We start from the raw sequence: 10994 nt of genomic DNA, 5'->3' as shown, positions 1-10994 counted from the left end.
AGGAGTGTAAAGAAATATCAGTCAGGGGATTAGTATTGATCCAATACCAAATTTTCCAAACTAACATCATGGGAATTGTGTAGCAGACAGTAAGTAAGAAGAATAACTGATGAGATCTTGACATTAAAAGGGTTAATTGATTATATCATTAAAACAAATTTCTCAGTCATACAGTTTCTTTAATTTGTTTTAATAACTTTCACCAATGAAAATCTGATGTTTTTTTAAGAAAGATATTGATTGTAAATCTTGTGTACTATAGTATCCAAAACAATTTCATCTGTAAAACAGCAACATATTGTAAGTTGCCTCTGTAAAGCCAAGCAATCTCAAAGTAATTTATACACTTTAACTGATGCTCCTAGCTCAACAATTATCAAACCACCATCTCACAGCAGCTGACCAGCATCTTATCCAGCAAAAAAGTGAAACATTTTTGAAAGATATGTATAGCATAAAACAAACTTGAATCTTGATAAGGCAAGACGAGCACATGCCCATCTCTATAAATCTACCAAAACATTGAGCTGTGGAAAAAAGAATGCTGGAGACAGTTTAATTTTTCACGATTAATTCTGGAACAGGATACAAATCTCAAACTTAATGACTGACTAACACTCCACACCCCATCTTTTAACTTTGAAATAGTTGTGATGGTCCCATGCTGATAATCATATCCCCACAGTGTAGCAGGTCCCATGATGGTAGTCATGCCACCATAGTGTAGGTACCATGATGGTAGTCATGTCACCACCATGTAGGTACCATGATGGTAGTCAACTCATCACAGTGTAGGTACCATGATGGTAGTTATGTCATTACAGTGTAGTTACCACAGTGGAAGTTATCATAGTATAGGTGCCATGATGTAGTAATCATATTATCACAATGTAGGTACCATGATGTTAGTCATATCACCACAATGTAGGTACCACAATGGTAGTCATGTCCCTGCAGTGTAGGTACAAAGATGTTAGTCATGTCACCACAGTGTAGGTACCATGATTGCAGTCTTGTCACCACAGTGTAGGTACTAGGGTTGTTGTCAGGTGGCTACAGTGTAGGTCCCATGATGGTAGTCAAGGCATCACAGCATAGGTATCATGTCACCACAATATAAGTCCCAAGGCAGTAGTCCTATTGTGGTTGTTCTGCAAGTGATGTTTGTTATTAAGAAGACTTGCTGTATCTCCAATACTTTTGTGTGCAGTTTGTTCTGAGTGGACTGGAATATAACTTGTCATGTTTGGTTTGAGAACAAGATCTCATTGATTAAACGCTCTATCAAAATCCCCAAAACTAGTTCATTTGTTTCTTCTTTTCCTCGTTAACACTCTTCTTTCCTTTTGTAAGAATGTAGACCACTTACAATGTTTTAAGTAATCCACCCACCGTACAAAAAATAAGTCTTGCATGCATAGCATGCCTATGTTTTGAAAAAAGTGTATGCCCTTGGCCAGACTTGAGCTCACCATTTCAGTATGCTAGTCCGACACCCGTAGTATTACTACACTTGATTCCAAGGATCCAGTACCATCCAGGTATCCCAGTTACCCTGCTCACAGGTTCTAGTTTTACCATCCTCAGTCTTCAGATGTCAAAACCTTTATTTTAAGAGTTGTATTTACTAATTTTGCCTAATATTAAATTTGCATTCTCGACAGAAACTCTCTTGGTGAGGTTATTTTTATGGCTGCTGCCTCCTTGTCGTTTGCCTCTTCAAAGGAGACGACCAACTATGCTAGGCTGTGCCGTCTTCTGGTGGATGTTGGATCTCAGGTACTGCGATCCACTTTTGACAAAATACATCCACCAGCGACTCTACACACAGTTTTGGGGAGTACCTCTGCACACTTCCCTAAATTACAGTCACTGTATAAAGGGAAGAAGAAAGTGCTGAATCCTTCTCAATGGGGAGAGCTTTATCCTGCTCATTCACCCGTGTCATCTGCAACCTTCGACATCACACTCCTAACAGTGCTGCTGAGAAGTATCTGTGGTTTGAGCCCTCCTGCCACTGGTTGGGATCATCTTCCTCCAGCTACTAACAAAAGCATTGCGGATGACATCGCCAGAGTGAAGTATTACAGGAACACTGTATATAGCCATGCCTCTCAAGCCGCTGTGGATGACATTAGCTTCAGTGCTTATTGGCAGGAAATACGAGAAGCTTTGGTTAGACTGGGAGGAGCTCATTTTCGGGCAGGTATTGACAGTCTTAAGCATGTATGCATGGATCCAGATATGGAAGAGCATTATCGTGAAAGGATAAAACAATGGAAGAAAGACGACGACAGCATCAAAGACAAGCTTGAAGAGATGAAAGGTGAGATGACCTGTTTTTAATCCTTTTTACAATGAGCAGGGTCCCAAAACGTGAAACTTTTTATTTGTACGAGAAGAGCAGCCCATTAGGAAGTCATATGGTACTCATTGAAAAATGCATCCTTGTTTTGTGCCTTAAAAACACGAGAATGAAATAATAGACGTGGAAGAAACTCTATCTTTCCTGACTGACTCTGCAGAAGAGAGCAAGGATGAAGGCAAAGTGAGTTCTCCAATATTACTGGTAAATTTCGGCTTGCACTTTGATATTAAGAGGAAATGAACGTAGGAGACATATGAACAAGATATGATTGGAGTAATTGCCGCTTTCATAACGATTCCACAGTCTACTATCCATTCAATATTTCCCTTAGTCCAATACTCACAAGTCTGCACTAAGCCTAAGGTGTACTTTCATTATGGTATTGGCAACTGTTGACCACAAGACGACTTTCTTCTTCGATCTGTCAGTTTCATTGCATGTTTGCGTTTCTTTAATTGGCCTATTGGCGTATTAATTACTCGAACTTCCGTAGCTTCCCCTCGAGCTTCTGCATCGTTTCTCAGGCCTTCCTCCGGTGGAGGCGTAGGAAACTGGGGATGAGAATGGCAAGCCTCCCCTATTCGGTTTGCCTCTGTCCCCAATACCATGATATTGTCGCCGGCTCTAATGTGTTCAGGGTGATACAAAGGCTGAAATCTTTGCCTGAGAACACTGAGTTTTCAAAAATATTCAAAATGGCGTTTCGCTGTATGCTAAAATGCTCTTGCTGGGTTTTTTTCGTCGCCCAGAATGTCTATTGTTCTCGAGACGTTTTCTTGCAGTAAACAAAAAAATCGTAGGCATATAATATTAGCGGCGAACCGTGCACTAGTTGGTTTTTATCGGTCGAGAATTTGCGCTCCTTCCTCCACAAGGAATATTGCCGTTGCTTATTAACTTGTCAGGGCTGAGGTAAGAAACAAAGGCCACGCATGTTATTGTCAGTGCTATTTTCTCGTTTTATCACACATCAAACCGCAAGTTTTAAAAGTTCGCTATTTCAAAATGCCCGCCAAAGGCCTTTTCCGTCTGAATTTCTACCAAAGGCAATTGCAGTCTTCTTCTCACTCCAGCCTTGATCAAAATTCACCTGAATAGAGCTTACAAACGAAAAGGATGCTCGTAACAATACTCTCTTGGAAAGAAAAGGGTTTCAAAGTCTTCAAATCGACATTGAAAACAGACCAAGGAACCATATGGAAATATTTTGTCGGTCCGTATGCTTAAATCATCAAGGTGGTATTTCCGTTTAATTTTTGGTCCATTCTTGATCAAAATACACCTTTGGAGACCTCGCAAAGGAAGAGCAAACGTTAAGAAGAATACTCAGTTTGAGTCTTAAAGTCTCAAAATCGGCGATGACAACAGTGTCGACGATAGATAAGAAAACATCTTACCACCACATGAGCGATTTTAATTCTTGTCTCAAAGTTTATTTTTAGCGTATCTGTTTTGGCTGCCATTTGGCGATATGTTACACATATTTGGTAACTGGTTTCAAATGTTTTGAAGTTTTAAATATTTATTTGATTTTACCTTTTAAACGATTTTTTTTTCTTCAATGTGATTTCGCGTACCTGTTCTAGCCATTTTTTTTATAGATATTTGGCTGGTTGTTTACTATGTGTAGAGGTTTTACAGATTTCATTTGATTGGACCCTTTTGTTCAATCATGCACTCACCTTCTGAAATTTTGTCCTAAATATAATTCCCCTTACTCCTGGGCCCCAATTTGATACTAATTATAAAGAACATTGATGATGTACCGTTTTGATCTCTTTTTCTGCTGAATTAAACAAGATTTAAACGAGCAAATAATAATTTACATTTCAATCTGTAGAGGGCATAAAACAGTCACTGCAGGAATTCAGTGATGAAATAAACACCAAACTTTCCAGGATGGAGATTGAACTGAAGGGGTTGAAGGAAAAGCGCGGTAACCAGACAGTCTCAGCTGAGAAATGCAAGGATGAAGGTCAGTTGTTGAGATGCTACCCTTAAGGCCACTTCTCATCTGTAGAGATTTGTGAAAAATTGTAGGTGGTCGGTTTTAGGTGGGAAACCTGCAATGTAACGCGATGGCGTTTCTCTCTCACACTCGGTGATGACGTCTAATCAAATATCTTTTGGAATTGACATAGAAAGTAGTGAATGCACGAATTTATAGCAGAAATCCATCATATGCTGATAGAGTGGAATTAAAATAGTTTAATTTCTCCACCAAAACTTGGTGGAGAATATATCGATCCATTTATTACTAATTTAGGGCCTATCATACGACGGTCTTTAACTAAATTTAAATTCATACGGTTCGAAATGACAAGTGTGAAAAGATTTCCGACCCACAGAGGAAAGATTCTCTGTTTAGCTTGTTTTGTTATGGGAAAATAAGTGATTTTCCGTGTGTGTTTGCAACTTATTTATCTATTGGTTTTTTCAAAATTTTGGCCGTTTTTAATACGTACGAGCACTTTCGTTGTAATGTTTTCAAAAAGATGAAGCCAACCGTAAGTTCTTCAGTTCAACTACAAACTTGTAAGTATTGCTTTTTACTCGCCACCTTTATGCACCTGAACATCGGTCCTTTGTGGTCTAATTCCTGGTGGACATTGTTAAGTAGACATTTCTTGTAGCGACCTTTTCTGGTAACTTACTTCTCAGGGAAGTTGCCAGCTCAACTTGTGTCCGTAAATTAGTTCTTTTCGTACGATAAGATTCCTCGTTGCCACTTATTCATTAGGATCGTCGGCTTTTAGTAAAATTGCTGTGTATTTTGATTATATTATGTACAGTATATCCACGAATTTACTAGTGTTACTTTGATTTATTTCAGGTGTTTTTGATCCAACTGAGCTAATCGATGAAATTCGCCAACTGTACAAGAATCGTGAGGGATGGCTTTCACCGTTTCCATGGTGTGAAGAGTTTCAGTTTTTTGTCGGTGATATATTTACAAGGCTCAAAGTGGTCAGAAGAAAGAAAACGAGAGGAGACGTCACTAACAAGATCATTACCATGTCGTCTCTCTTGGATCCACATGAAGAGTGTTCAGAACCGAAAACAGTGCTAATTGAAGGAAAACCTGGAATAGGTAAAACTACCTACTGTAAAAAGTATGTTTATGACTGGGCTACAAAAAAGCAGAACCCCTATGATTGCGTCACAAACATAAAAGTAGTGTTTTTCCTTAAATGTCGTGATATCAAGTCCGATATTTGGGAAGCCATTGATGATCAGCTTCTGCCCCGAGATGTCGATGAAGACGTCAAACAGCAATTCTTCCAATTTATTCGTGCCAATCAATCCAGCATTTTATTGATATTAGATGGATTGGATGAGTTACCTTCCACTGAAATGCCGACAATTTCAGAAATAATTGCCGGAAGAGTACTTCCGAAATGTAAGGTGGTGGCAACAGCCCGACACGAAGCTGGAGTAAAGGTAAGAAAATTCTGTGACACCCTGCTCGAGGTCGAAGGTTTTACTGAAGCAGAAGCCAGAGAATTTATCGCCAAGTACTTCAAGGAAAAGTCAGTTAGCTGAAAAGCTCTCGGCACGAATATCACGCGATGAAAACCTTAGCGAAATGTGTGCCAATCCATTGAACACGGTCCTACTTTGCCTTTTGTGCGAAGAATTCGATGGTACCCTTCCGGAAAAAAGAACTACACTGTTCTTGAAAATGATTGAATGTGTCTTGAGAAGATATAGGAAAAAGATAGAACTACCAGATACGAAAGAAGATCTTACAAACCTTTACAAAGAGCAGTTGAAAACCCTTGGATTTATTGCGTTAAATGGTTTAAAACAAGACAAGTTGGATTTTGAAGAGAATGAATTAGGAAAGCATGCCAGTGACTTGGCTGCCTTCGGATTTCTGTCAATTCATCCCGGAGGTAGTAAACTGAGACCGAGTCCGCATTATGCATTTCTACACAAAAGCTTTCAAGAATGCTTCGCAGCATTCTATCTCTGTTGTGAGATTCAAGATAAATGAACTACACCTAAGGAGTTAGTTTCAGATGACAACTATTTCCTTGACATGACACAGGTGCTATTGTTCTCGTGCGGTATTTTAGCAGAACAGTCCGATCAAGAAGCTGCAGCTCTTGTCTCCAGTTTAGGAAAGCGGGTTAACAATCCCGCCAGCAAAAACTGTCAGAGTGTCAAATTTCTATTGGAGGCCATCAACGAATGCAAAAGAAAGAAAGATGATTTTCACCTACAGTTAGCAAGATGTTTTGGTTACAATTTGACCCAAACACATCTTTATGTCGAATGTCAGTTTCTAAGTGAAGTTTTAGCAGTAATCCTTTCCGAGGTAATCATAGCTAACGCGACGCTAATCACTTTGGGCTTGTGTTTTGCGTGTATAAGTGATTCCGGTGCTACATCTATTGCTGAGGCAATCAAAGTCAACAAGACTTTGACCTCTTTGGATTTGTCTAACAATCGTATTAGCGATGCCGGTGCTACATCTATTGCTGACGCAATCAAAGTCAGCAAGAGTCTCACCCATTTGAAATTGTTTGGCAATGATATTAGTGATGCCGGCGCTACGTCTATTGCAGGAGCAATCAAAGTCAACGAGACTCTCACCTCTTTGGATTTGTCTAGCAATCGTATTAGTGATGCCGGTGCTACATGTATTGCTGACGCAATCAAAGTCAGCAAGAGTCTCACCCATTTGAAATTGTTTGGCAATGATATTAGTGATGCCGGTGCTACGTCCATTGCAGGTTTAATCAAAGTCAACGAGACTCTCACCTCTTTGGATTTGTCTAACAATCGTATTCGCGATGCCGGTGCTACATCTACCGCAAAGGCAATCAAAGTCAATAAGACTCTCACCCATTTGAAATTGTTTGGCAATGGTATTAGTGATGCCGGTGCTGCATCTATTGCTTTTGCAATCAAAATCAACAAGACTCTCACCCATTTGAATTTGTCCTTTAATAGTATTAGTGATGCCGGTGCCACATCTCTTGCTAAGGCAGTCAAAGTCAATCAGACTCTGACCTCTTTGAATTTGTCTAAGAATCGTAGCAATGATGCCGGTGCTACATCTATTGCTGAGGCAATCAAAGTAAACGAGACTCTCAAAAATTTGAATTTGTCTCGCAATGGTATTAGAGATGCTGGTGCTACATCTATTGTTGAGGCAATCAAAATCAACAAGTCTGTGACCTATTTGAATTTGTCTTTTAATGGTATTAGTGATGCCGGTGCTACATCTATTGCTGAGGCAATTAAAGTCAACAAGATACTCACCCATTTGAATTTGTTTGACAATGGTATCAGTGATGCCGGTGCTATAATTTTGGCTGAGGCAGTCAAAGTTAACAAGACTTTGACCTCTCTGCGTTTGTCTGCGAACCCTTTTTTATGATGTCGGTGCTACAGCTATTGGTGAGGCATTCAAAGTCAATAAGACTGTAACCAATTTGAATTTGTCTGGGAAACAGATTAGTGACACCGGAGACAAATCTATCGCTAGGCGATTAAATTTAACAAGACTCTGACCTATTTGGATTTGTCTACAAAGGAGACTAGTATTACTGGTGCCACATCCATTGATGCAGCGATCAAAGTCGACAAGACTGACTGACGCTGTGTGGGGATTTTGAGATAATTTTTACTGGTTCCTTTACAACTTTTCTGTCACGATTTCTTGTCAAAAATTTACTGATGCGCGCTACTTTGGAGGCCGTCGCGATCATTTCGAGAAACGGAATTCCCCGACACTGTCACCTATGTTGGTATCTTGTGAGACTTCGCACTAAATTTCAAGCCAGTCAGTTCAGTTTTCATACTCTATTTGTTCGTTCAAAGTTCATACATTTTCGTAAAAATGAAGTAGGGATTTTTTACTTCCAAGTTTTGCCAATTTATCTCATCTTTGGGCGACCAAACTTTATTTCCACACTCTGAAAACTGGAAATGCTGACCGCCAATAGAAACACGAAGAAGTCCTGAAAAGTGTCAATAGAGTCGGTAAAAACTCGTGACAGACCTCAGTTCAATTTCCCTGGTGGGCAATTTCGATTTCGAGGTTTTTTTCAAACTTAAAAGCGGGTTAAGCAAGCCCGGTAGAACCCGTTAATGTTTGCTGGTGAGGTACGATCATCGCAGATTGCTTAGACCGCATGCCCATGTGTTATTCCTTGTCGAATTTCTCTATTTCTTTATTTCACCCCTCAAGAGGGACTAGCATCTAAATTCTCCTTACAACCTCAAACCTGAATCATGCAGTGAGGTCTTGAGAATAATGAAATTATCACCAACTAAAGATGCTCTCGATTGTTCAACAAATTCTCCTTGTCAGCACCTCAGGAAATGTATAGAGATCAGTATGGAGAATATGCTTACTAATGTTAGGGTGTATAGCGTTAGTGCGTGCTTAACCAGGTTAATAGTTGTAGTTGTATGATTCGTTGTATATGTATGCATCCTATAGCACCGCTGAAAATAAATTAGGGATCTTTAGCAAACCATGACGGCGAAGGAAACGAGGACGTGGCAAAAACAAAAGATCTGTTTAAAAACAAAAGAATTGTGTACATTTGTGAGCCTTCCTCAGCAAAATAAGAACGGAAATGATCAAAATTTGCGTGGTCTGAGAAATGAAACCACGACGGTAAATTATGTTAGTTTCCATTTGGAACTCAACGCCGCTCTCATATGTTATGCTGCGGTTAACTTGTGGCGCTGAAACAGATGGTAAATACATCTTGTCATTCGCGAGATTCAAACTAAAAACATATATTTATTTTTAAATCGACGTCTTCCTTGGCGTTGCTGTCCTAACCGCTAAAGGTCCCCATCACAGCTAGGGCGCAGTTTTCCACGCCTTGTTTTTCTGAGTTTAGTTTTGAGGAAGGGATTTTAAGGCTATCCTATAAGAAGCAATAACTACGAACCGCTAGATAGATCTGCCTTTTCTGTAAATCAATGTAGTCGTTGTTTCTAAGAATACAAGGAAGTTGGACGCATACTGAGTAGTTGTGTTGTATTTCTTTTTCGCCAAGCGGAACTGGCCCCGTAGCCAATGATTGCAAGGTTATTTGGTCTTGAACACATACTCTTTTTCGGACTTTTTTGTGCACAGTGATGTCATAAATTTTTGACCGCTGCCACGATCTCGCCTGATTGGTGAGAGTCAGTAGTTTTCAAGAGTCAAATACACAGACTCTCATATCTCTTTGATTCCACCTACGTACCCCTCTTCTATTCCTACCGAAAGTCATGTAATTTCCCCCCCCCCCCCCCAAAAAAAAAAAGCAACAACGACAACAACAAAAAGGGAGCAAGAGTGTGTCTCGCAAGATCTGGCGCAGGGTGCTTTGCGGTACTTTCCGACAACGTACTTTCTGTCATGGAGCTTTCATCCTTAGTTTTATGACCGATTGGCCCTTAAAATAGGTAAAGATCACAGAGGCGAGCGTACTAAGAGCATAATCGAAAGCCGTTTTTCACTCTTGATTATGAGCGAAATATCACGCGATGGAATAGAAGCATAATTTCCTTTTCTTTGTTCTATCTGAGCCCCGAAAGTTCGTGATGGAGAGTAAATATCCATGGAGGCACTTGGTTTACAGAATTGCACTTGTGGTGACAACTCTGCATTAAGCGAAACAACCTAATTTCAAAGGCTTTCCAGCCTGCGCTCAAACACCTGACATTTCCCTTCAATTTGGATTTTTGTTCGAGAGTACCTGTATGACTTCACAGTGTGAGCCTGTCAGTGAAGCGATTTAGCTTGAATCGTTCTGCCATCGGTAAAGGTTACAATTTTTTATAATCTACCATATTTATAAGAAACGATATTAGAGTGGTTTGACCGTAGATAAACCTGGAATTGGTGGATTCATCTAGAGAGTGGCTGTCGAGCTTTCTTTCAAGAAATATTGGACTAAACTAAAAAACACAGGGCCACTTTTAAGCGTTTAGCAATCGAGCCGGCTCGTTTGGCTCGTTTCCCTCATTATTGCCGAGATTACAATTCCAGAGCCCTCACCACATAGTTAATGGTATTGTTTGGGATCACGAAGTTCTCTCACTAATATGCAAGTAAATGGGTCAATCCAGTACAATCTGGATATAATATCTATATCGAAAGAGTCACTTAGCAGGAAATGAGTGTCTTTAAATCATATTGCCCCATTCACTCGATATTTTCTACTTATCAAGTTCACTTCAAGTGTTACTTTAGAAAACCCTTGCTTCCACCAACCACAAAATATAACGTGAACCAATGAAATGACGCGCGTGATAAGTGTCAGTACAGGCATAAATGGCGTAAGTTTGGCCCGTCATATCTCTTAAGCAAGCGTAGTGACCTATCCTTTCTATCATTTTAATTGAATTTTTCGAAACAAAAATGAGCAAGGAACATTTAAGGAAGGTTAAAAAAATTTTTCGATGGTTTTATTTCTGAGAAATCACCTTAACAGGGCATGTGAAGTGATTTGTTGGCGAGGAAGTGTCCTCGCAGCGTGGTGTAGTGTTAGTGATGGTCACTCAGATTTAACTAAGCAGGGTTGCAATTGAAAAATCAGCCCCACAAGAGACTTATGGCGATAAAGATAACCCCCTTAATGATAATATTTAATATTTATATAGCGCA

At 39.7% G+C, this 10994-nt stretch overlaps 1 protein-coding gene across 1 annotated transcript; it reads left to right on the top strand.

Annotated features, from left to right (window-relative positions):
• The first annotated feature begins 1490 nt into the window (after positions 1 to 1490).
• On the top strand, positions 1491 to 9362 carry LOC113669782 (uncharacterized). Its single transcript, XM_089210529.1, is given in 4 exon segments — positions 1491 to 2326; positions 4209 to 4343; positions 5202 to 5898; positions 5900 to 9362. Coding segments are annotated over 4 exon segments (3327 nt in total). The 5' UTR covers positions 1491 to 1689; the 3' UTR covers positions 7758 to 9362.
• The last annotated feature ends 1632 nt before the right edge of the window (positions 9363 to 10994 follow it).

Source organism: Pocillopora damicornis, chromosome 6, assembly GCF_964200805.1.
Source record: "Pocillopora damicornis chromosome 6, jaPocDami1.2, whole genome shotgun sequence".
NCBI lineage: Eukaryota > Metazoa > Cnidaria > Anthozoa > Scleractinia > Pocilloporidae > Pocillopora > Pocillopora damicornis.
This window is presented reverse-complemented; position numbering and strand designations above follow the sequence as displayed.